The sequence below is a fragment of the Balaenoptera musculus genome, chromosome 16 (genome assembly GCF_009873245.2).
Source record: "Balaenoptera musculus isolate JJ_BM4_2016_0621 chromosome 16, mBalMus1.pri.v3, whole genome shotgun sequence".
Taxonomy (NCBI): domain Eukaryota; kingdom Metazoa; phylum Chordata; class Mammalia; order Artiodactyla; family Balaenopteridae; genus Balaenoptera; species Balaenoptera musculus.
The window spans coordinates 16,709,098-16,736,746 of NC_045800.1; the positions used below are offsets into that span (position 1 = coordinate 16,709,098).

The 27,649-nt window shown below is 41.7% G+C and overlaps 1 protein-coding gene across 1 annotated transcript; it reads right to left on the bottom strand.

Moving 5' to 3' along the window:
• Nucleotides 1-203: 203 nt before the first annotated feature.
• PLEKHS1 (pleckstrin homology domain containing S1) lies at nucleotides 204-22,245 on the bottom strand. The gene is made up of 13 exons (XM_036829086.1): nucleotides 22,177-22,245; nucleotides 18,774-18,820; nucleotides 13,501-13,589; nucleotides 13,283-13,389; nucleotides 12,819-12,953; nucleotides 11,388-11,463; nucleotides 10,379-10,495; nucleotides 8,450-8,596; nucleotides 5,849-5,964; nucleotides 5,139-5,345; nucleotides 4,362-4,463; nucleotides 2,942-3,077; nucleotides 204-430 (listed from the first exon to the last, which is right to left on the bottom strand). The coding sequence occupies exons 2-13, from the start codon at nucleotides 18,799-18,801 to the stop codon at nucleotides 251-253; spliced, it is 1,440 nt and encodes a 479-aa protein (XP_036684981.1). The 5' UTR covers nucleotides 18,802-18,820; nucleotides 22,177-22,245; the 3' UTR covers nucleotides 204-250.
• Between the last annotated feature and the right edge of the window lie 5,404 nt (nucleotides 22,246-27,649).

Sequence of the window (27,649 nt, forward strand, 5' to 3'; positions counted from 1 at the left end):
TGTTTGGGACAAAGTCTGAGATAATAAGGTCTTAACATTTTCACTGTGTTCCATAATCATCATCCCACTTGGGCCTCTCAACATCCCTGACGCAACAGCCAGAGATGGGATGGTTATTCCCATTGTTAAGATGCCGATGGAGAAATTCAGAGAGGTGTGCTGACTGCCTGCTGTCACACAGCGGTGAGGGGCAGAGCCCAGCACAGAGTCTGGGGCCCATCCTCGCTCGTCGGCAGTGGGCCCCAGCACGTTACTCTCCAGATCCTTTCTGCTGACCCTTTTTAATGGCTAGATTCCTCTTCAGTGTCCTCTCCAGTACAGACGTATCCAGTTTAGAAGGTTTAATACCTTGGTCTTGTAAGTGGCATGTACAGGCTATTGCGTGGAATTTCTCTGAATTTGGGATCCGAGCGATGGTGAGTTTTACTTTCTAAAACACAAGAAAGAAGAACATTAAATGACTAAAGACTATCCTTAGGGCCGTTGGTTCTCAGTGTCAGTCTGTCCTCATTCACACCCTTTGAAGCTGGTTTTGAGGAAAATCTGGGCCGGAAGAAACCAGGATGGATGACTTATATTGATATATTCAGGTGGAAGAAGGATTTTCATTCTCTGGCCTCCACGGGGCAGATTCCAGAGTACATCAGTCCTGTCCAGATGGGCCCATTTGTACCAAGAAATAAAAAGCCTCTTGAAACAAGAGAATCCAAATAAGACCACCAGACAGGACCAGCCCCTGACAAAATTGGGAGGAAATTGAAGTTCTATGTGTTTCTCCTGCAATCTAGCATCTCCTCCCCCTCCTTTTAAAATCTCACATTCTCTCCCCTCCCTGTCCCTACCCACGCTCACCCCAAATTCCCATTTCTGTCAACTTCATTCTCAAGGATGGAAAGTACATCTGCTTGGTTCAGCTGCTGTAAAACATTAGGGGTCTTTGACTGCCCCTCCTTTGGTTCCATATCTTCCCATCTTCCAATATCCTTTTTCCTTCCAGGGACCAGCTATTTGAATTTTAAAAAGGACTGGATATTTGTTTTTAACATAAAGAAATAGATCAGGAATGGTAGGGATGGGCAAGTTGGGGAGTTTTTTGATCTTCAATAATCATATTGGTGAACACATGTATTTCTCAATAGCATCCGGGAGAAAGGGGGCAGGCAGAATGAGCCCAAAAGAAATGCTGTCAGTCCCTCTTATGCAAGTGACTCCATAATCTAGAAGGCAGTCTTGATAAACTGCAGTCAGCAACACCCAGGTGGAGTTCCTCCTGGATCTGCTCCCAGGCAAAAACCCTTTTCTTGGCTTCGGAGCTGATGCCTAGGTCTCTGGATAAGCGTATTGTTTGGTAACTTTCAGAAGATTATATTGAACACTTGGCCGCAGCATGGGTCTTTGGCAGAGGAAATATATTACAGTTACTAGAGTGTTGGGCTGGACTCCTAAAAGCTCCCCTTTGCCACCACACAAACTCCTACCCTAGTCTTCAAAACCCAAGTCAAGCATCCCCTTCTCTGAGACACCTTTCTGGCCTCCCTCAAATAGATTAACTTCATTCTTCCTCTGTGATCCCATGGTCCTCTGTTCATATCTCAAGGCACATACTGCACCTGTAACTAGCACATAATATACCTGTTTTATCCACTAATCTGTAAGCTCCTTGAGCTCTGGCCGAGGCCATTTTTGTGGCTCTAGGACCTAGCAGAGAATCCAGCATACAATAGATGTTCAATAAATGGTGAGTGAGTGAAGGAATGAAGGAATGAATGAGTCCTTTTGCTCTAACGCTATTTATGTATCTTAGACAACTCCCTCATTCTTACTAAATTTTCCCATTTAGATAGTAGGGGTAGTACAATTTGTCTAACCAACAAAGTTATTGTGTGATGCAGAAGAGATAAGACATATTTAATCATAAACTCTCAGAGCTGGAAGAAATTTGAGAGATCTTCCAGTACTGTGGTTTTTAGAAATTCTAAGCCAAGTTACTGTTTCCTCAAGGTGAGGTAACAGGAAATTCCAGCATGAAAAAATAATGATAAACATACACTGCTCTCACTGGCCGAGGCCCAGAATACCATCCTCTTCCTCCCCTCTCCTCCTGCCCTGGTCTTAGGGGTCCAAGAAGTACAGTTTGAAAACCAACCCTCTCTCACTTTAGAGAGAAGAAACTGAAACTGACTTGTCAGAGAAGGAAGTGACTTTCCCAAGGTCAAATGGCTTGTCAGAAATAAAAATAGACCAGGAAAGGAGTTAACAATATGGAGACTGTACTAATAGGCAGAAACATGGAGAGCCTTTTAACGACATGCGTACTCGGTACATAGTCACGTGTTCAGTATAATTCTTACAAGAACTCTGTGAGGAAGGTATGTCAATTTCTAAGATGAGGAAATGGAGGCTTAAAAAGCTAAACCTGTTCAGCATTCCCCAGCCGATAGTAGAAGAAGTCATAGTAACCATACTGAGTACCTAATCTGTGCCCATCACTGTTGTAAGCATGTTACATATTATCTCATTTAATTCTCCAATAACTAGTATTACCATTATCCCTAATTTTACAGAAGAGAAAATTGAGGCACCGTTTGGTTAAAGGAGGTTGGATGTAAACACTGAGCCTGCCTGATTCCACTGCAAGCTCTTTTTTGCCATGTCATGCTGCGTCTGAGGTCTTGAACCCAGCTGTTCAGCCTCCTAGCAAAGTGCTCCCTCCAAATACTACTTGATACAAAAGAATTTTAACAGGGTCCTAAAATAACATTCTTGTTATTTAGAAGTATTTTATGAAGTGTTATTTACACTTCTTAGTCTCTTATTTACATATGGTGGCTGAGGATTGAAGAGTCTCATTTGTCTTCAGAGTACAGTACTGTTCAGACACCATCCCAGACCTTGATCTTGTTCCTTCTTGCCCTGACCAGGGCCAATCAGCAGGACTCACCTCCCTCTGGATGGACCGGCTGAGAAACAAGGAAAACTCCTCCAGGCTCTGGGGCTTCAGGTCATTCACGGCCAAAAGGTGATCTCCGTGAAAAAATAAGCATCCCAGGTGCGGGGGGCCTTTCCACTGAGCCACACTGCAATGGGAGTACAGCATCCAACACAAGAGTGAGAAGGTGCTTGCTGGGAGTGCGGGGCACAGATGGAGATACAGAGGGGGCTTCTCACTCTATTGTACCACTACTATTACTAGTTTCTTTAGCTATATCGCACTACATCTGAAGTAGTCGAACTCCTTTTTCTGTTTGGAATATTCTTTCCTCTATCATTACTCTTGGAGCCTGAGCCTTCCTCCAAACTCCAGCTCCAATGACACTGCCTCTACAAAGCCCTCCTACATTACCCTTCCTTTACCTTAATTAATCTCTCCTGCCCCTGGACTTCTACTGCATTGTGTGAGCTCCTTGCTTATTGTATATTCAGATCAAATGCATTTTATATTTACTTGTCTATGTAGCTGTCTTTTTCAACTGGCTTTGAGACCCCAGAAGTATGGAACCACCTTAAAAAAATGTTTTTTTATAACCCCATAAACAGAAGATGTTAAGTACTGGGTTGGCCAAAAAGTTCGTTCCGGTTTTTCCGTAAGACGGTACGGAAAAACCCAGTATTTAAAGTGAGCACACAGTGAAAATGTCATGCAAAAATAGATGAATTATTAGATGAGCAAGCTCAGGTGTAGAGAAGTCCATAGTTTCCGTCAAATATGTTTTGAGCCTTAGATTGTGGGAAGTTTGGAAAAATGGCAGGTTGTGCTTCCTGCCCTCTTATAGAACTTATAATTGATGTGTGACATTTACATTAACAAGCTTTCTTCTATTCTAAAAATGTAATCTTCCATCAGAATGAATTACAACGTCTTTAAAAGAATGTAGAATCAAATAAACAGTAATCATTCTAAGAAAATTCTCTGCCACACAATCTTCTGTGTCTGAGTCCCTGACCAGCAGGTTTTTACCTGGTGTCTAGAAGTCTTCGACCCTGTTATGCCATTTTCTTTTAGACCTTAGATTCTTGTTGACCTCACTGACTTCATTCATCAAATACCCACTGCTCATTGTTTGGCAATGATTTCCTTGGACCATACATATTCCTGCCCACTTTTCCTCACTTTCAAAAAATCAGAAATTTAGTGCCTCCTGGACTTTTGGGTCCTCCTATACCCACCTATCTCCCAGCTGTCCCTCCTATACAACAGTATCCTTATTTCTGCGTCAATCAAAGACCTTTTGTGACAACAGCAGCACGAGAGTCCGAGTTCTCCAGGCAGTTTTGCCACATACAGTGCTTCAAGATATAATTACTGTCTTCATATCATCCAACCCCATTTATAATCAGTAACCCTCAAATCTCCTACCTACCATATCCGTCCTGCAGCTTCTTTGAGAGCAAGGTAGTTTATGATGTCAGGAGGAGAAAGGAACACTTTCAGTTTCTCCACTTGGATTTCATCGGGGATGTTACTGCAAGACATTTGTAAAAGTCAGGCAACTCTCTCTGGCTCTGAACTGTACCTTCTGAGTGGACTTTGGCTTCCAACATCTGAGACGGTATTATGCCATTAAAGATTGTCCAAAACATTTGGAGAAGAATAAGAATTTAAGTTACTCGTTAATGCCCTCCTCCACCCCCTTGGGATGTGGTAGCGACAGTAGACAATGGAAAAGGAGTAAAAAATGGACGAAGTTCATTATATATCATGTCAGTTTGCACACTTCTCCACAGAAGGAGACACTGAAAAGAGTTAAAGTTGAGAATGATCTCATCAAATGTTCTTGGCATCATTTAAAACCTGAAAGTTCTCCAGCCTAGTCTACAACCAAACCTCATGTGACTTGCATGCCTGTAATTTTAATAGTAAAATCTGGGTGATATACAACCCAGGTCAGGGTGATCCAAGGTTCCAGAACCTGAAAGAACAGAATTTTTTAAAGTATTTGAAAATGCCACTCACAGCCCAGGGGACTGCTTGCTGCGTTTCCAGCTCTGGTACTCACTGTCCTTGGTTACCACATCAGTGAGAAGGGCAAGCTGGACAGATTCTTGGCTGAGTTGGAGATTAAAATGTGAATTCTGAGGACAAATGGAAGCCTGCCTTGCTCTACGGGCCCATAAAGTTTTAGAAATGAGAACTTTACTTGATCAGTATAGACAATTGCACAACACTTAGTGAGGCCGACCCCTTTTTGTCATTCGTGATCTGTGCTTCCGTACTGGCAGGTGAAAGACAAGAGCCTGTTCCTGAGCCTTGGTCTTGTGGGTGAAGCTCCCCATTCAGCATATCTGCCTGGGTCTGGGATTCTTCTTTGCCATCAGCAGACTTATGGGACGTCTCTTTGGAAACACTAGAGTACAAGAAGTTAACACAAACACTTTTTCAGCATTATCTATTTACAGCTTTCCGTGGTGTGTGAATCAGATTTAAGTAGCTAACAGCCATGTGAAAACTAACAAGGTTTTGAAGTATGTCCAACCATCAGAATCCCAGCTACAGTTAGAACCAAATCCAATAAACTTTCCTTCTAAAAATGGACATGGAACCAAAATAGCCCTTTACGTTGGGAGGGTTTGGAGAGACAAAGTGAGCGTGCGAGAGACGTAAATGCAAAATAGAAAAGAACTGCCCCAGGAGACAGAAAATGTCCCGCGGATGTCACCAATGGTTTTCTATGGATAGAGAAACCATTCTCACGTTTACTTGTTTTGAGATGACTGAATAATGTGTTGAACTTGGTCTATGGTAATGCTTTTGTATTATTATATCAACTATTTAAATGATCTGGCAGCAGTTGTTCTAGAACAGTACATTAGCTAAGATCAAATTTTAAAGTATGGCAGTTTTACTTACCAGGATTTCATTGACATGTAATGACGCTCAACTGCCTTGGAGACCTGGTCTGGACTACCAGGTCCAATGGGTTCAATGGGTTCGCCAGAATCACTGGCAGCAAGAATATTATCCAACTACAGACAAGAGGCAGAGACGTAAGGATGTGAGTCTACCAATAAGCCAGGTACCTTGTCACCCACTACCTGATGGCTCTGGTCCCTGAAACAGAATGTCTACCATTGGATGAACAGTGGTGCTCATTCTGGGGGAATGAACCAGTAAAGCTTCTGGCAGACTCCAAATCTGCTTTCTTCTCTAGGATTCCCCACGCTCCTGATACAAGTGTTCTATTGGACTAAACTGCTGTTCATTTTTCTGTTTCATCACTAGGCACTTAATGACATGAACTCTTTTGCCCAACCGATACTATTATAGAATCGTGACACCTGACTGGGTCAAAGGCTCTGACATAGTGCAGAGCTGGCCTCGGGCTGCTCTGCTCACAGGCAGTCAAGTTACTTCAAGGGGCTGTAAGGATTCTAGAAAATACTGTCCTCTGAGGATTCTCCACTAGCCTGTTGGAACTAAGTCATTTGGGGCAATGGTTTCTCAAAAACCCTAAGGGCTTTCGATTGCCTACCTAACAAACTAACCATTAACCATCACTGGAACACTTCTTTCCAGTCAAGCCAGCCTTCCCACTATGCCCCTCCAAACGATGTTCTTCTAGTGCCCATTTCATGCTGTTTTCTTCTCCTGGAGTGCCCCTTTTTTCTTTTGTCTAATGAAGCTGTATTCAGGCCTGGCTTGAGGTCCCATAGCCCCCTCCGATCACCTCAGCCACTGCCAACCTCTCCTTTCTCTGAACTTCTATGACACAGTGTTGTACTTAATTTTTGTAATGGTCTTCCAGCTTAGTTTTATCTGTCTTACTAGACTTTGCATCTCGTAAAGTACCTAGCAAACGCCGGGCATATAGCTAGTGCTCAGTACCACCTGACTGGTTGGTTGGACTGTCATGAAAGACTAGTTGCTGTCACCATGTCCCAGAGAGCACTGGTATGAAAAGCAGGGTCCTGTGGTCAAAGCTTGCGGAATGCTGTGTGTTGTATCCTGCTTGGCTATTTATAATGCACCACTGCATACTAAAGGCTCTGAGAATTCTTCAGTGAAGAAGCTTGTGTAACTTACTTTGATTTGGTGTTTCCAGAACTCATTTGACCTCAGAATGCTTCTTATGTATGAACACATGTCACCATCTTGTAGAAAAACCCAGTTTGGGAAATGCTGCCCCCCTCCCCCCAATTTTGTCTTCCTACTTCCCATTTCCATTCTCTTCTCTCTACTGTCCACCTTGAATATAGCTGCTGGGTTAATAGTACTAGAAGATAATTCGGTTTTGCCCCTTCCTAACTGAGAAGCCACCACTGCCCCTTCTCCTGCCTGCAGCATGAAGTCAACTTGGCATTCAAGACCCATTATGGTCTGGCTCTTTTTTCTGGTTGCTGTGGGTTTTTTCCCCCTAATATGCCACTCACGCTGGGTTAGAGCTCAACTGAACTATTCATCATATATGTGTCAAATGCCATTTTGTGTCTTGAAGCCCTCCCTGACTCCAGTGGAGACCGAAAATCTGTCTTGTTTTCTATTGCTTCCAGAGCTCTTTTATTTTTTAAAAAAAGTATTATTTTATTGAAGTGTAGTTGATTTACAATGTTGTGTTAATTTCTACTGTACAGCAAAGTGATTCAGCTATATATATATATGTATATATATTGGGTTGGCCAAAAATTTCATTTGGGTTTTCCATAAGCTGTTATGGAAAAACCCAAATGAACTTTTTGGCTAACCCAATATATACGTATATATGTGTGTGTGTGTGTGTGTGTGTGTGTGTGTGTATATATATATATATATATATATATACACACACACACACACATTCTTTTTCATATTCTTTTCCATTTTGGTATATCACAGGATATTGAATACGGTTCCCTGTGCTGTACAGTAGGACCTTGTTGTTTGCTTCCAGAGCTCTTTGACCATGCCGCTGGTGGAGCATCGTCAGGTGGTAACTGGGAGGACTGTGAGCACTGAGGGCAGGCGTGATATCAGGTCCCTTCTGGCAGCCACCATGCCTAGCACAGTACAGGATTCGCACACAGAAGGCACTCAGCAGGGAATTCCAAATGATCAATAGACTGGTTGGTATATGCCACACAATTTATCACCCAAGGGTGTTGTTGTTTCTGCTCATACTATTATTATCTCTTCCCAGAATGCAGAAAGACTCCCCAGGTCAATCCCTCAAGTCCAAATTTTGCCTATCATGTAAGGTCAAATGTCATTCCATGGAACTTTCCCTGGCCTCTGTCTGGAAGTCAGCTTCCCCGCCTACCACCCCTCATGCCCTCCGAGCATTTGACGAGCATCTCTCTTCAGTATGGAGCCCTTTCTGTCTCGTATCATGGTTGGTTCCTATTAAAGTGTCAACACTGTGAGCACATCACCTGTGTCTGATTCTGAAACCAGCCTAGTGCCTCAGAAACAGTGCCTGGCAGGGGCTCAGTAAATATTTGCAGAAGGAATAAATGATTAGTAAACAGAAGGGGTTACCTCTAAAAGAATACTTCGAGGACTAATATAATGACTCTCTTCTTCTGTATCTTGAGCGGCCTCTGACCAGAAGTCATGTGGTAGATGAGCTTCTCTTAGTCCCGAAGAACTCTTTTCCATTGAAAAAGAACTTTTTACCATTAAATGCTGAATAAAGAGATGAAGACAGAATTAATGCTTTTTCTTTGTCTTTGCAAGAGACAGAATTAAACCACATGTTTTCTGGAAAAGGCATGATAGATTAATTGGGTTGAGAACATCCGAGGATCTTCCAAGGTTACATCCAGAAGCCCTCACAACTTGAACTTGCTTCTTAAGTCTGGGTCACCACTGATATAAAAATATAAGCCAGCCCATCTTTCAGGCTTTTCTCTATTATTGGGTCCCGTATCTCAGAACAAGTAATTCTCTCCGGCGGGTGGTGTGCTAAGTCACTAAGCTCCGCCACTGTATCCTCCACGATCATCTTTTTCTAGTTTTCACTCAGTGCCATCTGAGAAGCTAATTAGCCCAGGGTCAAGGCACTGCATCTTTTCCCTTTCTGCTGTGTTCCTCTTTTGTGTTCTGCTTATATAATTCTACTGTTTCCATAGCAATGCAATTTTGTAGCACCGATCATGTGATAGTATGAATTGTAGGCTTCAAGGTGATCTAGGTTCAACCAATTACTGCTTCCCTCTCTAATAGATACAGGACTGTACAAAGTAGCTGCTTTGCCTGGCAGGAAAATTGTTATAAGTACAATTCAATTCTTCCAAGTACAATGCCTTAGAGCAAGGGGGGAGGGTTGAAAAAACCCTGAATGTTCTCTAGGAAGTCCTTGAAAGAAAGTGATTTAAAAAAAAAAAAAAAGATGTATTTAAGTTGTGTCCGTTTTTCTAGCTCCAAGTTCACGAAGCCAGGTCATGCTGAGTCGGGGATGAGGAAGGGTTCCCATTTTATTTTAGAAACAGCAACAACAACTCCCAACAAGGTAGGTGGTACTCTTAACTGAAGGTGATTGGAAAATCACTGGATTGGAATACATAGTATGAAAAGGCAAAATGACCAATAATAGTATCTTTAGGGAGAAGGGGTACAGGAGTGAAAAGCAAGAGGCATTTACTGAAAAGAGTTATCTTTCTCAACCCCATTTCCTACCACCTTTCCTACAAATACCAAATGAAGTGTTTGGCCTGGTGCATTTGATATGCTACATAAAGCTTTTAAAATAGTTGGAGAGCTTCCAGCTAGATAAAACAGGAGGCTATGCCCTATTAAGATGTGCCCGGTACCCAGGGAAAAGGCAAAGTCAGTGGTTACATCTCTAAGGGATAAAATAGCATCCATGGCAGAAGAAAAAAACACTCAGCCTGTTCGTTAATAATACCCAAAATTGGGAAGATTGCAAATCCAGGAGAGCTGAAAGCACAATTACAAATCATTTTCAAGGGGCAAATGTATTATATTTGTTTTCCTCAAATGGACTTCATTAGAAATGAAGTCACACACACACACACACGGAGAAGCAAGACTGATTTGGGTAAATATAGGAAATAATAAGAACTCTGATTTTGCCTCAGGAGTACAGATGGTCAAGTGGTGTTTGGGGAATTTTTTTTACAGAAGTAATCTTTGCCCTGTTGGTGAAAGGAAGGAAAAGGCTACCATCCAGGCTTTTGTTTAGCTGGGGGGATCTCCACCCGACATACCTGCTGTACCTGGATGCATATCAAAGAGCACCCAAAGTGAACGAATACATTTAGATGTAGGCCGGGCAAGCAGTAAGGCTCATCATGGCAGGGGAAACAGACTAAATATAGGATAGACAGTAGGACTAAGAATCATTCTTTGGTGGATTAGGCTTTGAGGAAGATGTCAAATACTTTGACTTTTGAAGCATCAGCTGGCTCCCAGGCAGGGCGTCCTAAGAGAGGTAAGTCTGATTACCATGTCTGGAAGACTTTTTCTTGTTGTGGTCGTGCTGACAGCCTCCGGTGTGCAGGAAGGACCAAGGAGAGGGATGGGGTCTGAAGAGGGCCTTCTATCACCCAATGAGAGTTTCTCCTGCTTATCAAAAAGGAATACTGGAATCAGGGCATGACTGATCTCTTGTCTAGAATGAAGCAACAGCCTGGTCATGGGGCTCTCTGCTTCCAAACTTTGACCACTAACATTTATACTGCTGGCCAGCATTCTCCCATTTAGACAAGAGCTGATCTTGTGTCTCTCCTGTTCCAAAACCCTTGAGGACTCCCAGCCTGGCCTTCAGAGATGCTCTAAGTTTCCCTCAACCTGTCTTTTCAACACCGTGTCCCTCTGTACCCCACCCCTTCACTCTAATCATTTGAGTACTTGTAGACACACTTTGCTTTCCCTTCTCCTTGGCCTCTGCTTTTGTTGTAAGCATAGAACAACCTAGAAACCATGTCAAAATGATACCTAGAGGCCAAAGTTTCATTTATAAAGGTCTGTCCTAAGAAAGGACTTAGGTAAATTAGCAAAGGTTCTTATGAAGTAAATAAACAACTTAAAATTTCTGGCACTTACATCAAAGAAAACTCGTATTGAAAATACAAGATAGGTTAAAAAGCATTTTTTTAGAAACCACCCTGGACTTAGTCATTCAAAAGGTAGCTGTTATGTACCTTGAATAACAATGATGGAAAATACTGTAGTTTCAGCTACTATTAAAAAATGCCACAGTTAACTTTCACTCCTCCTACTCCAATAATGAAAATTTGAAGTGTCTGTATTTTAGCTCTCTTGCAAAACACAAAAGAATTTTTTTCTATTGTTAGTCATAAAAATAACAAGGATGTACATTTTCTCAATTATTTATTCCTTGTATTAATGCCAGTTGCTAAGGAGGAAAAAAAAAAATAGCTCACATTTTGTTTCCTTGTGAAAGAGGGCTTTGTTCAGATGCCCCGTTATTTTATTAGTGAAATAGAGTCACCTCTGTATTCTGGTGTGCTGCTTTTATATTCCGGCAGAGTGATGACAAGAAGGACACCCAGTCTTTAATCTTCTCCCTGTTGATAGGAATAAACTTTCACCCGTCATGTGGCAACAATGGCGCCTGCGCTCACTTTGAACCGGCGAAGGATTCTTTTATTAAGATTGGAACAGGCAATGGGGTAGGTACCAGGGAAATAAGGATCTTTTTCTTGAGTAGCTTAAATGCCCCCCCTTGGATCCTTACCACCTCCACGCTAACACACCAGAATTAACCCTCATGCTACCTCTGTGAGCAAAGCTCAGAGAAATGGGAAGAAAAGTGGAAAGTAACAGTATAATCACAGGGTTTGGAGCTTTTGACTTTGAAACGGATTTCTTTTGTGTCCTTAAGTGGCCCCTTAACCTGTCAGCGCCATTTGGTGTAGCTATTTAGGTGTGCCTCCCTTTAGGGAATGCATGTATTTAAGAAGGATGTATTTGAACAAATGTATATAAATCACGTCTTCTTTTCTATTGACTCCCGCGACAATTGAAAAGAAAGGTTTTCGCCTGAATATCTCTTCATATTGATAGTTTGGCTTGAGCATTTGCCACCTCCTCTGTACAGCTGCCTTCTCCAACTTTAGCCTCTCTGTGAAGCAGATAATCATCCGCAAAGAATCCATTTGCCATCTTCGCTAGCACCAAAAGCCCCTCAAAAACTGAAGACTCCTTCAGGGACGAGCATAGCCACTCCCTAATATATGTACCTTGGGTAGATGTTACTGTATTGGTTTCTTGTACATAAAATGTATCTGCGGTGATGGTGACTGTTATGGGTTGAATTGTGTGCCCCGCCCCCGCAATTCACATGTTGAAATCCCAATCCTCAGTACCTCAGAATGTGACCTTATTTGGAAGTCAGGTCAGGTTGTTGCAGACGTAATTAGTTAAGATGAGGTCAGACTGGAGTAGGGTGTCCCAATCCAATATGACTAGTGTCTTTAGAAAAAGGAGAAATTTGGACGTAGAGACGTGCACATAGGGAGATTGCCATGTAAAGACTGGAGGTTTGCTGCCACAAGCCAAGGAACTACCAGAAGTTAGGAGAGAGGCCTGGAACAGATCTTCTCTAGAACCTTCAGAGGAACCATGGCCTGTGACGCCTTGATTTCAGACTCCTAGTCTCCAGGACAGTGAGACAACAAATTTCTGTTGTTCTAAGCCACCCAGTTTGTGGTACGTTGCTATGGCAGCCCTAGGAAATGAATAGTGTGATTTGTCAAGGTATTTTAACACATAATAAAGACTGCCAAGATGGTGTTTAAGGTTGTGGCCATGGGTTTCTATTCAAGGCATGTTTATTGTTTACTGGTTTAAAATGTTTTTGTTTATTTGTTTGTTTTTTATTTTGCATACAGGAGACACCCTGTGTTATCTTACTACTTACCTGTCATAGCCAATGAGGAAGTATTCCCTGTTAGTGGTCCTGATGGACATCACTTCTTCAGGATGGCATCTAAACATCTTCTGTACAGATTGCATTTTTTCATGGTTACTGATGCCGACTTCTACACTGGAGTTTCTGTTAGAAATAGATATAAAGTATTAAACAGATGCAAATACAAAATTAGGAAGAAATTGACTAATGTTTTTTATTAAGTTTCAAATTGAATAAAACTTTAGATCTGTTTGATCAATACTTTGAAAATTGTCCAATAGTTTTAGAAAATAAGTTGAAATCTGGTTTATCACTGATTGAAAATACTTTGTTCAGCCTAAAACTTAATTCAGAATTCCTATTTCAGTTGGACTCTTAGTTCCACAAATTAACGTTTTCTAATTCTTTTTTCTATTTTGCAGGCAACACGTTAGTATTTGTTGTTATAAACATTTTCTTGATTGGATACGCACCGATCAATTTCAACAGAACCTCGGTGATGATGGTCTTTGTAATAGGAAAGACTAAAGCCCTTTTCCCCACTCTTTGACAGGATGAAAAGCCGCTTTTTCCAAGAGGCCTGAAAAATGAAAACATTTTGCATCTCAGTTAAATCTCAAAGGAAGAGAAAGGATTTTAAAAATGCTCATGAGGCTGGTGGGAGGCCTGTTAAATCTTTGTGAATACTTACTGCAGAGAAGAAAAGCTGAGGAGGTGGTGATTTAATAAAGTAATCTTGTTTGCAGACTTCATTTTCATAATATAATGTAAGTTGTTTGCCTAATAAAAGAAAGTGAACAGGACTCAGTCTGTTGCCTATAAATTTCTGAGAAGAACTGCTTCAGTTGGAGAACACTGTTTACCGCTGGAAAGGTCTTTGCATTATTCAGTTATGGAAAAAACCATCTATAATAGGCCAGGAGAACAAAAAACCCAGGACCAAGTGTGCGATTCTTATTCATCCAGTGTCGGGACCTTTGTTCAGATGACATTTAGAAGCTCTTTAATTCAGCTCACACCTGTCTGGCTCTCCGTCTCTGGAGGATGCCGTTGGCTCTCTAGATATGAGCAAAGATCTGTCTCCCTTCCTGTTGAAGCACCAGCCGCAGAAGCAAGATAATTCTGCCTTGACCTTTGACTTACCAAACAAAAGCGAAACCACCTGCTATTGAAAATAAGGTGGCAAAGTGGTTACATAGAAGGTTTCCAAAATGTTAATTGCTTCTCTGTAAGGATTGACATGTATAGGCAGTTTTGATTTTTTCTATATTTTTGAAAATGTCTGCAAGAAATATGTACTACTTTCCTTATCTAGAAAAAATTAATGTTGCTAAAATAAAATTTATTTTAAAAAGAAGACCTTGGTTTTGCTTTTACATCCAGGCTATAGTTCTAGGTCGTCCATGGTTTGGTAAAAGACAGCCTTTACTAAAGTATTAGCACTTCTGCATTAAGTGAAAACAGAATCAAGATTAGGTACTACAGCTGATGGAGACATTATGCTCGTATCCAGTAATTCTCAGACAGCCGTCCTCACCTTCCCTCCCTCTCCTCCTTCTGCAGCAGCTCTGCCTGCTCCCCCCATTCTCCCCACCAAGGAAGAAAAAAGGAAAGAGAAGAACAGAAGGAAACAAAAGCAAAAAGTTTTAGCTCCTTTATTTAATGGTTGTGTGGCTTTGGACAAATTCACAGATTTATTTACTGAGCAAATATTTACAGAACACCTTGAATCACTCAATTTCTCTCAGTTTCCTCATTTGTAAAACGGAGGTGAAAAATAAAGGAAAGCAGAGAGTATCGTAGCCACTGCAGTCCCTGACCGACGGTGCACCCTGAGAGGAAGTCAGGATGAAAAACAGGATGCGGCACTCTGTGATCTAGAAAAACAGTCCCCATAGATAGTCAGAGGTATTTCAGGAAGAATTTTAATGAATCCAAATCCTTGCATCTTCCCGTACATAGATGAGCATTAAAATCATTCACTTGAGGTATCTGCTCTTTGTGACTAACAGCAATCTTTTTACTGAGATGCATTCTTGACTGAATGTATTTTCTAGCCAAAAGTCATACATAAGCTGGTTTCTCCCTACCTCTTCAGAGCAGTTCCCTAGAGCTGCTGAGAGGTTGTCTCCCCAGTAGGAGACAGAGTGGAGTAAGAGAACAGAGTGAATAAGAGAGGAAGAGTGGTATAAGATGAGGCTGCAGATGAATCCTGCAGCACCTGGTAGACACTAGACCACGGTAGAGTTTGCATTTATTTTAAAAGCAATGGGCAACACCATCCATGGATTAGCCTTGACCAGAAAACACTGAAACGATCTCATCAACCCTCTAGATCCAATTTGTAGGAAATACAGAAAACAGAGAAACATGCTAAACACCATACCAGGGACGTGATCAGCAAAATTCAGTCTCTAGGGGAACTTCTAGGACAAAATCTCAGTATTTTCACCCTTGGATAGATCATTTCCGGCCCTGAACATCTCCACCTGGATTTCCTGTAAACTCCTTTCTCTCCTCCTTTTCTCTCAGGTGCCCTAGATCACTTGGTGGCACCAACATCTACCTAGCCTCCCCTCCTAGAACACTCAGAGTCCTCTTAAACTTTCACCCTTCCATCACCCTTCTGTCCAGTCAGTCATCAAGTCATGTCCATTTTACGTCCTGGATCCACCCCTATCTCTCTGTTCTATCACCACTGCCTTCCAGACCTTCATATATTTCAATACATTAAATTCACATGAATTCAAGGCCTGCATACATTTTTCACTACACTGCTTTGGTAACTGTCTAGATTGACTCTCTAATTCCATTTTTGACATCTTCAAAACCATCCTCGACACAGCCCTGAGAGTAAATGCCAAATCTGGCCAATTTTGTACTTCGGGCAAAGATGAAATAACAGGAACTGGATTTACTCTCCTGTCTGAAACACACAAAAAATACAAAATATATGAATTAGTTGTTTTCAGGACACTGGTCATAGGCAATAAAAGTCATGGATCCCTGAGAGACAGGAAACGAACTTGGTGAGCCCTACAATTTCCTTGGTGGAGTTTCCAGTCCACAGCACAGGAAAGGGGAACTGAGGTGGGCCCAGGTGGACCCCTGAGCGGAGGAAACAGAGCTGACAGTTCAGGGAGATCAAGGCAGCTAGAGCTCATAGGACAGAGGGAAGAGCTGCACAGAGGGAGAATCCCAGAGACAGTCACAGGGTCCCCCTCAAGTATTCAAGAATGTTGATCAGTATACGTGTGTGGGGAAACTACCCAAGGCCAGAGAACGAACCATCAGAAAAAATTAGAGGGAAGAGTGCCCAGTGCCCCACTGGGCCAGAAAAAGTGCCACTTCCGTCCAGCCAAACTGGCAAAAATGATCATTTATGGAGCACTGTGTAGAGTACTCAGGAAGGTCTTGCCTCAGTAGGGAGCTTGCCTCAGTCTGGGCTGAGGACTGCTCCAGACCTAACAAATCATAAGAGCAAGGCTTAAAAGGATCAAATTGTTTCCAAGGAAGTTAACTGCATCCCAGAAAAAAGCTCAAGATTTATAGAAATACAGAAATATCCAGCACCCAACAAGGTAAAATTTGCCAGGTCTGGCAACCAATCAAAAGTTACCTGGGATGCAAAGAGACAGGAAAACATGACCCATAATGTGGATAATCATCAATCCTTCAAAACTGGCCTAGAGCTGACACAGATGTTAGAATTAACAGAGAAGTTCATTAAAACAGTTATTATCAACTGTATTTTATACATTCAAGAAGTTAGAGATATAGACGATATAAGAAAGATCCAAAGTGAACTTCTAGAGATGAAAACCACAATGTCTCAGAAAAACAACAACAACACTGGATGGGATTAATGGGACTAAAACAAATGGAGAGTGAAAAAAGCACCCCAAACACAAAAGAGCACTGGTGCATTGTGGGACAATTTCAAGTTTAAGGTAACTGGATTCCCTGAAGTGGGGGAGGGAGACAGAAAAAAATATTTGATGAAATAATGCTGAAAGTATTTACAAATTTAAAGAAAACTATCTCAGAAATCTCAGCAGGTCAGGAACCCCAAATACAAAATATAGGAAGAAAACTGTAACAAGGAACATCATAGCCAAATTGCTCAAAATCAGTGATAAAGAAAAACCTTAAAAACTGTCAGAGGGAAAAAAGAGATAATGCATACAGAAGAAAAAATAAGGATGACATTAGATTTCTCATCAGAAACAACGCAAGCAAAACAAAAACACCATCAAAACCCAGTGGAACAACATATTTAAAGTACTGAAAGAAAAATAGTGTCATTTTAGAATTCTATAGGCAGCAAACATATCTTTCAAAAACGAAGGCAGTTTCAAGACATTTTCAGACATACAAAAGCTGAAAGAATTCAGCATCAGGAGGCCGCATTAGAAGAAATGTTAAAGGAAATCCTTCAGGTGGAAAAAATGATGCCAGATGGAAATCTGAATTCATACAAATGAATGAAGAATGCTGAAGTGGTAACTTCAAGGATAAATATGTGACATTTTTATCTTACTACTTAAGACATAAAAATTCAATTGACTATCTAAACCAAAAACTCTTGATATATGCAACAACATAGATGAATCTCAAAGAATTATGTTGCGTGAAAGAAACCAGACAAGAGTTCATACAGTATGGTTCCATTTATATGAACTCTAGGAAATGCAAACGAACTTAGAGTGACAGAAAGCAGAACAACGGGGAGTGGGATTGGGTGCTGGAGGGAAGGATTATAAACAGGCACAAGAAAACTTTTGGGAGTGATGCATGTGATTACTATCCCGCTGTGGTGATCGTTTCCCAGGCACATACACACAACCTTATCAAGTTGTTCATTTTAAATATGTGCAGTTGATTGTGTGTCAGTTATACCACAATAAAACTATTTTTCTTAAAATATGAGCAATCCAAAAAGCAAATCTGATGACATCACTTCCGTGCTTGAAATCCTTCAAGGGTTGCTGGTTATATGAGGTCAATATCCGGCACCATACAGCACCACTTTCCTGTTCTCCCCTCTTCCTCCTATTTTACAGCCACATTCTCCTTGAACACAACCTGCCTCGAACACACTTCATTGCTTTCGGTCATGCCATCCCTTTCTGCTGAGATGTGCTCTTTCCCAATCTCTTTTAAAACCCTATACATCCTTTAGGGTCCAGCTCAAATGCCTTCTCCATAAAACCTCTCTGGATCCCCACAAAGACGCATGTGCTTTTTTTCCCTTCAGACTCTACAGAATTTTGCACTTACTTATCATAGCCTGATCACATGTGCCTATCTTAACTTCCCAATACAGCTACTGGAACGTGTTTATCTTAATATCCCAATGAAATTACAAACTCATTGAGAAAATGACTCTTCCTAATTAACCTGTGCATCCTCTGCAATACGAAGCACAGTGACTTACTAATAATAGGTGCTTTGAATAAATATTCAAAAATACTCATTTTGGAATTGAATCAGATAGTTTGATTTTTAAATTAGTTCATCCTAAACTTCTGACCAATCATCTACAGTGAGGCATGTGAGCATGAAGCAGGAACATCTGAATAATACCCCTTGACCTATCCTCATAATAAGCCCTGATAACAATTTTGGCAGTTTCTCCAATTGAGAATTTCATATAAAATTACGGAAATATTCTCCAGTCTTTTCTGGGCTATAGTTTGCTGTTAGTACCACCTCCAAGCAACAAATGGAACATTTGGTCCATGAAAATCAGAAAATGCCAAATTTCTAGATAAGTGAGCTCTTACAAAATAATCAGCTGAATCTAATAGCCTCTGCTACATTCTCCACACCAAGAATAATTGTCTCAGAATTGCCACCCATCATCCTTACTAAAACCATCTTCGGTATCCTGGTTAGTTTGACAGGAATTGATCATTATTTTCAATAGAGTTTTTTCCTTCTGAGAATATGCCCCTCGGGTACCTGAACTCTTCTGAGGTTTGGGTTCCATTATGGCTGTCTGTTCTCACCTGTCAAAAAAGAAGGGTTAAGCGTTAGTCCCCAAACAACGGTATGCTTCACTGCTTAGCCACTCAATCACCAAGCGTCAGGATGGTGCTCCCAAATGTTGGTGAGACGGCTTATCGGCTCCCCTCTCCCCATTCTGCCCTTGAGGCTGATAGTAGCCATGGTAATGAGGACCCGCCCAAGCAGCCTGTGTTCACCAAGTGCCAGTTCTGTGGAGGTGTGGCTAGGATGACCAAAGGAGCATCTTCCCTGGACTTTCTCTGCTCCTGCTTCATAAGTGGCTCTGACAAGAGAGCCCCTGGGAATAGCAACACCAAGGAACAGAGATAAGAACAGGGCAGAGGGCAGCATGCTATGGACCAACTGCAGCTGAGAAAGCACTTCTGGCCAAAAAGAAGCCCAAGATAAGCCCTCCTCCACGCCAGGAACTCATTTTCTCCAGAGGGAAACCTTAGAGCAAGGACCAGGGCATACCCCTATCCTTAAACTGCCTCCACTGCCCGTGTGCCCCGTTCCCAAGGCTGCCCAGCACTGGGGGCTGAGGCTGACATGGTCAAACTGACTCTAGAGGTCAAGCCCTTTCCTGCACAGATCTGCTGGCAATCCCATGACCGACACGGGGCCCTGCGAGGAGAGGAATCCCACAGGGTAAGAGACCAGGGGGCAGGTGAGATCTTTGAAACAGGAATGTATTGGTGACTAAGTTTTACCCTGAATCAGACTCTCAAAATAGGAGGAAACACTGAACAGGGCAGTGCTAGGGCAGTCCCAGGGCAGTCCCGGGAAATGGGAAGAGGCAAAGGGCTCTTTACCATCCAATTGGCATGATGTCATTCCTCCTCTCCTGAGGTCTCCCTTTCTCCAGCATAAACTCACTCATTCCTCCTAGGGCATAAATGACTCACAGCAATTTCTGAAATATATATGTATATTGTATATAGTATACAATATACATATACTATACTATAGTGCGTGTGTGTGTGTATATATATATATATGTATATATACATACGCATACAGTATACTATATGCATGTATACATATACTATTTGTGTACATATATATAGTAAACAGAGATGAAAGTCTTAAGGTTAAGACCTCAAGATCTCAAAGCATACTCCTGGTGATTTGTGAAAGGCACATGGGAACCCTCTGAAGACAAGTGGGGTTTTCCTGGACCTAGAACTCACACATTCCCTAACTAAAAAATGGTTTTCTCTGTTGAGGTATCTCTGTATAATAACGATAGTGATTATTTGAACAAATAACAAACAGATAACAAGTGAAGTAACAAACAGGTCCCTGGGGTATCTTAAGGCGTATGTTGAATCTCTGGTGCCCTCAGCCCTCCCCTGGTGTAAGGAGCATGCTTAGCTCTGTGCAATGGGCTGTAATACTTGGTGAAGGCACCAGGCCATTGAGACCAAAGCCTTCTGTTCCCTGGAAGAGCATTTCTGTACAAGGAAAAGGAATAGAACCTACTTAAAAATTTGCCAACCATGGACATTAAAAAAAAATTTACCCCTGAGGTTTTGCTTCAGATCCCTGAGGTTCTTTCCAATTGTAGGGATTTCACTGCCTGAAGCAGAATTGGGGGCCAGTGGTTCTCAGCCCATCGCCTTTCCTCACATCCCTGCATGTGGGACTTGACCACCTTTCCCACGGGGCATTTAGCCTAGTGAGCGATGGAGTTCAAAGGTGAGATTGTAGGACTGTGCCGGAGAGACTAGCTGAGGGAACATTTTTTTTTTTTGAATTTTTGAATTTTATTTTATTTATTTTTTTATACAGCAGGTCCTTATTAGTCATCAATTTTATACACATCAGTGGATACATGTCAATCCCAATCACCCAATTCATCACACCACCACCCCCACCGCTTTGAGGGGAACATATTTTAAAGCAGTGTTTTTACTGCAAGCTCTCTTTGTTTAAAAGCCCCAAATCATTCTTTTTCTTGACAGAATAATTCTTTGTTAAGCCTTTACAGTTTGTAAAATATGTTTGCTCACGTGACTGCTTTGGTGTCGCAGAACCGTCCCGGGAGACGGCTCATTTTATGCACGGAAAACTGCGTTTGCTAGAGGACGAGCGAGGTGACTTGTGCAGATCCCCACACCGCTCCACGCTCCCACCCACATCCATGCTCCCTGCGCACCGTGGACGGCAAGGAGAGCTCTGGAAGACGTTTCTGGCCTTCCAATGTCTGTGAAGGGCCCCAAAGTCTCGTGTAGGGACCACTCTTCCTGCTTTTTTTTTATGGTGGTATTTTTTTACCCACTGTAAAATGAGACGGCAGTTTTAGAGTATTAACTCTGAAATCCGGATTCATCTCCATCAGTTATGACATGTGATCTTGGGTACATTATAGCACCTGTGTTCACCTGTGTTCCTTCATCTATAAAATGGAAGTGATAACATCACCACCCTCATAGGATTGCTGTCAGCATCAGTTGAAATAATCTGGCGAAGAGCATTTTATAGGTGCTCGACAAGTGTTACTTGTTGGGTCATGTCCAGTTCGGATAGTCTATGATTCTATGATTGTTTCATAATGTCTAGCATGTATTGAGTACTTAATACATTCCAAGCACTTCCAAACAAAATCTATATAATAGATTTCAGATATATATATATGTATATAATGGTTTTCATATATATGTATACATATTCTGGATTTCACATAATATATGTTGCATATGATCTATATCGATTTCAAATTATTTTTATGAAATTCAGTATATGTATACATATATATGAAATCTACTATATTCAAACATATGAAATCTATTATATAAATTTTGCTTATATAATGTAAGCAAAGTTTTAATATTATATATTACATATATGAAATCTAGTGAGATTCAACATAGCAATGAGATATAACAATACTATAATGTTTACATTATTCTTACAGTGATACAGTATCCACTTTACAGATGAGAAACTGTTACCAGAAAGATTAAGTAATTTGCCTTTGATCACATAACTAAAAAGAAGCAGAGCCAGCGTCCTAACTTGAGAGCTGGTGTCTGAACTACTTTGCTGTTCCTTTCACCTGAGAAAAAAGAATTAAATCTGTTCAGAGTTTGACTTTCATTTCTTGTCATTGCCCCCAAACAAAACAGCCTTTCAGATTTAACTCTCTGATCTTGTTCAGGAGACAGCATCCAGTCTCATTGCCTAACCTGTTCATTGTAATGAAATCTGATGAGTGTGATACCAAGAGGTCCTGTTTCCCTCTGTGCAGCCCAAGAAGGTTATGAAGAGAGAGCCCGTAACAGTGATTTTGTTCAGTTAAGCTTCCAGATCAGCACAGTCTTGAGAACCCCGACCAGTCACGTCAAGCAGTACTTACTGGAAGCCAGGTGATCACTGGTTCGGTTCTCAGCGAAGTGTCCTGTCCTTGTGTCTCCTGAACTCACCCCGGCTCACTCTGAGCTCTGAGGATTAAGTACCAGCTTTGCCTGAAATGTGAGTCAATGGGAAATTCCCAAACTTCTATCTTCGGGAAGATTTTACTCTTGCTCCAAGCTGAAGGAAGCTGGTGACCCAAGGGAAGTCCTGGGCTTTCATTCTTCTTGCGGTTTGGCACAGAACTGCCCTTGGCATTCTCGGTGTCTAATAACAAAACAAAAGCAAACAAATAAAAAATTCCTGCCTGACTCTGGACCATGAACACAATGACTCTTATTGAAAACAGTGCCAGCCCAGTCTTGACCTCCTGCAATGACTGCCATTGAAACAATTCCTTTGCTTCCCACCCATCCATATCCTCCCAATGTCCTCCTGGGGAAGTTAGGAAGGGTTCCTTTGTGCCAGATGAGGAAATAAAACCTGACTTCTCTAACACATTTGCACATGCCAAGGGTCTCTGGAAGGTCTGCTTATTTATCCATGATGGAGTGGTCAGCAGGGTGGCACTGGGCAGGCTCTCCTGAACGTCCTGCACAGCCACCAACAACTCTTAGAAATAAGCAGGCTACCATGAATGGTCATTCTCAGTGATCTCTAACCACCAAAGGGCCTTAGGTATATTTTCATTTATATTAAATTGTTCTTTGGAGAAAGAGGAAGTGGCAAATGAATTAAACTTCTTATAGCACCTTCAGCAGTGAAAGCACATAATTTTAACCTTTGTTTTCACTAGTGTAACTGGACTTGAATCAGCTCTGCCAGGTATTCACTGAGTGGTTTTAGCTAGCTATTTAAATTTTCTGAGTCTGCTTCCGCATCTGAAAAATTGGGTGCAGCACTGACCTCACAGGATCTGTTTAAAGATTAAGTAAGATTTCACCATAAAAAGCCTATAGTATAGTGATTGATCCTTGGTAAGCATTCGACAAAGGTTATTTCTCTGCTTTTCCCTTTGGCACCCTATGGAAGGGACAAGTATTATTGGTTCCTTTACTCAGCAAACTTAGATGGACTTCAGATATGCAGAAATGATTATTTTATTGTTCACTTCCTGCACAGGATGGGTTTTGCTTGATTTAGGAGAAATAATTTCTTGGAATGTATTTCTTTGGATGTTTCTTTAAGGCCAGCTTTTGACTACTCATGAAATAGTTTTTAGTATCTTTACATTTGGTCTTTAAGCAGATATTACAAGTTATTGCTCTAAGGGGTTCGTGAAAAGCTTGTGCTGATCTCCACTTACTCAGAACTATAAAGCTACAGACAGCCCAATGTAATAATCCAGGGACCCAACCAAAAAAGGGAAGAGAGAAAATTTCTTTAAGACTGTATTCCTTTGGAAAGGCTATCGATAAACCAGTTAGACAGACAGAGGGACTTCCCATCCATCCATCCATCCATCCATCCATCCAACCAGCCATCTACCAACCCAGTCCACATTGTTCTAGGCTTTTTTGGTCATATTTTCCTAATAGTATTACAAAGCTCCTTGAAGAAGAAGCTTAATATATCTTACAAGTGCTTATGAGAGTTATCTATACTGTAGATGCCACCTAGAAAATTAAAACTTGGCAAGCAGACACCAAATACGAAGCTTGTAAAAAGTAAACATACCTATGAAATGCAAGTATAGTTTCCTTCATCATCTCCAGTGACCTGTAAACAAGGTATCAGTGAAATGCCTGTTGCAAAAGAGCAATCATCTGTTCATTTGAAATATCAAGTAAGCTATTTCGTGGTTTTGCCAATTGTGCTTCTGTATCATGAAACAGCTCTTCAGCTCTGCTGCCTCTTAACCAAAACACAGCTGAATGGTTTATATTACATGACCTAACATTTGTTGGGAATTTTTCTTTTACATATACTATCTTAGTTAATCCCAACAATTTTGCAGGATAAGTGTTGTGATTCCTTAATTTCAAAAAGAGGAAATTGAAATTTAGAGAGAAAAAAGAACTTGCTCAAAGTCATACAGCTAGTGTGTGACCACCAGAAATCAAAACTCGAGTCTGTCTTGACTATAAGCTTACATGTGCCCTTTCGTACCCTCTAGTGTGTTGAATCCTGGGCTTGGATCAGTTGGTCTGGGCTCTTGGCCTGCTCTGCCACCAACTGTGTGACACTGCATAGGTTGCCAGCTTTCTGGGCCTCATGACCCCATTGCTGTCCCTGTGTCAAGGAGCTCTAAGTACCCATTCAGTTCTGATTATAATGACGCCCTTGAGGCAATGCCAACGACATTGTTGGCCAAAAGGAAATGAGATTTCCTGGGCTGGCTTGGACCAATCATGATTCTTTTCCTTAGCATCTGAACAAAATTGAGGTACAGTTATCAGGAAGATGGAGAACATCTGTTGCCGACATCATCACCTGGCCCCTGCCTCCCTCTCCAAGATCACCTCTGAGAGCTCTCACTTGTACTGTCTGCCCTCTAGGCATCTTGACCTGTGTATGTACTGTTCCCTCTCTCTGATTCATTCTTCTCCCATCTCTTCACCTGGTTAACTTCTACTCATCCTTCAGATCTCACTCAGCTATCACTTCCCAGTGATTCCCTCTCTCCCCCAGACAAGGTCAGATTCTCCCATGATACATTATCATGGTGCTGTGTTAACTTCAGAACACATTTTCCCATTTATAATTTTATATTCATTTGTCTGATTATTTGATTAATGTCTGTCTCTTCCTCCACAAGACTGCAAAATCCATGAGGATTATTAGTATTGTGTCTGCTTCTGCTGACCCTTGCATCCCAAGTAGCTAGCTTAAATGCCTCTCCCATTCTTTCTTTATTGTGTGCCTACTATATGCAAGGTGTTATATTATGGGTCAAAAGATAAATGAAAAGATGAATGTCTTTTGAGAGCTCATAACGTGGCCAGGGAGATCAGACACAACGAACTCTAATACTCCAGTGATACCTCTACTTCACTTCCATACCCCACTCCCATGGTCACACTTTGGACCTTGTAATTACTCATCCCTGTCTGGCCTTTGATCACTTTGATGCTGGTATCCTACCTTCTGACTGCAACTTCCCATTCTTCTACCTATTCTATTTCCTCATTTCAACCAAACCTGTTCTTCAGCCTTTTCAAGCCCTCGGGATTCTTGATGCTTCCTCATACTTTCACATGTCTGTTGCGATCAGTGACCTTTTCTAGCTGAAACTGCCATTCCTCAACCCCCTGTTGAAGGAAATGAGCCAGCCTGGTCTTTGGATCAGGGCGAGCATGTGACCCTAGAGCTGGCCCTCCGTTGGTTGGCTGTTGGTCCACAGAGTAGCCTGACACAGAGTTTTGCTCAAAAGAGACAATGGCAGTTAGTGAAGCCTTGTTGAAATTCTCTTTCCTTTACTTCCAAGTTACTTTTTCAGCTGGTTCTCTTCTGCACTGATTGATCTTCTTTGCCTCTTTTGCTCGCTCCTCTACCTACATGCAATCCTTACATTTCAGAATCCCCAGCGTTCCTTCCATAGATATTTACCCACTCTACAAGTATATCTTGATGCTGGAAGTGTTGACAGTCCATTGAGGTTGGTGACCATAAATCTGGCAAGATTCCTATCTGCTTGATGTGTGATTTTTCTCTAGTAGCATCCAGCTGTTCAGGAGCAGACATGGGGAAGCCAGGTGGTGAGGTTCATTCCAGGTTAGCATTTGTGCTGGGGAGATGCCACGGAAGGACAAAAGAGAAAGGGAGTTTAGGATAATTGCAAAAGGGTGCCCAAATAGGTGAACCATGGGATCAGAGGGGCATAAGGAGGGAAGAGATGATAGGAGGGGCTCCTGGAGAGGAAGTACCGGTGAGATTGAAAATAGATGAAATAAGCTGGCTGGAAGGGTAGGAAGTGGTGCTTGAAGAGAGCATGACTGATTGATGATCTTAAAAGTAGAACAGTTGCAGGGAGGGGATGGCTGAGCTACAGTGTGTAAGAAGGTCATTGGCAATGAGGAGGTCAAGGAACTTAGGGGCTAAGATGTTTGGTCATCTACATGGATGTCTAGTTTATGCAACAAAATCCTTTTGAAGTTCTCTGAAGTTTTTTTGAAATGAAAAACAGAATAAAGTTAATCATCTCTGCCCACCTCCCCTAACACATACATACAACAGTGTCTATTTTAATAGTTGAATTCATTTGTAAAAGCAAAAGTAGACATAGATGTCAAAGGAGGACCCTTGGATCCATAGACGATTGAAGTCAGAATCCTCTTTATTTCAAAAGAACACTTGGGTCCAGTTTCTGGGGATGAGGGAATGTGTATAGGTGATAGAAGATGGCCCAAAGGTTGCAGGCTGGGAAGACAGCCAAAAGACCACCACTGGGTCCAAAGGAGGGATGACGGGGGCTGCTTCCTTTTCTTTCCCTTCCTTTCCCCTTATTGCCCTGAATCCTTATTTTGCCCACCTGGTTGGCACTGGGGCAATGGGAACAGAGTTGGTAGAGAAGGAATGGCAGTGCAGTTTACAATAGTGAAGAGGGAGGGACAAGCAGAGTAGAAAAGAGACCCCCAAAGTGGGGACCCCATGCAATAGCCACTTTCCCAAAGCGTATCACATGTATAGGATGTGGCACAATTACTGATACCTTATGTTTCTTAGATCCCTCCATTGTTCCGCAGTGGGGCTTCCCTGCTGCTCTGGATTTCACAGCTGCCCACTTTATTTGTACTTCAACTTCTATGGTAATGGAAGTAACCGTCTTTCATTTATGGACCTGGAGAAGAAAGAGCATACTCCACACGGATTTTGTATGAATCGCGAATTTGACGAATCAGGCAAAGCCCATGAAATCAGCAACTAGTGGGGCTTCCCTGGAGGCGCAGTGGTTGAGAGTCTGCCTGCCAATGCCGGGGACACGGGTTCGAGCCCTGGTCTGGGAGGATCCCACATGCCGCGGAGCAACTGGGCCCATGAACCACAGCTACTGAGCCTGCGCGTCTGGAGCCTGTGCTCCACAACAAGAGAGGCCGCGATGGTGAGAGGCCCGCGCACCGCGATGAAGAGTGGCCCCCGCTTGCCGCAAATGGAGAAAGCCCTCGCACAGAAACGAAGACCCAACACAGCCAAAATAAAATGAATAAATAAATAAAAATAAATAATAAAAATAAAAAGGAATTCCTTTAAAAAAAAAAAAACCTCCTTAAAAAAAAAAATCAGCAACTAGCATTATTTCATCCTTCTGCTTTTTGTCCTGGGGAATCTATAAACATTTTAAATGCTTTTATCCCTTTCACTTCCTATTTAAGTTGAAGGCAGTTAATAAGAAAGAATATTTTATTTCGGCATTTGTTGGTACCAATTGTATAACAATCATTACTAGGAATAAAAAAAGAACTAAGACCTTGCTCTTAGTGACCGTGTAAGCTAATATGGGAGATAAGCAACATACAAAAACAAGCAGTGTGTCAATC

Bases quoted from the DNA above. Each gene is read 5' to 3' on its own strand.
- PLEKHS1 (XM_036829086.1), bottom strand. From the start codon at position 18,801: ATGGAACCCAAACCTCAGAAGAGTTCAG. The intron at 8,597-10,378 runs GTAATCAGACTT...CTCTTTATTCAG, and splicing joins GAAAAAGTCTTCCAGACATG to CATTTAATGGTAAAAAGTTC. The intron at 431-2,941 runs GTGAGTCCTGCT...CTTGTGTTTTAG, and splicing joins GCCGGTCCATCCAGAGGGAG to AAAGTAAAACTCACCATCGC.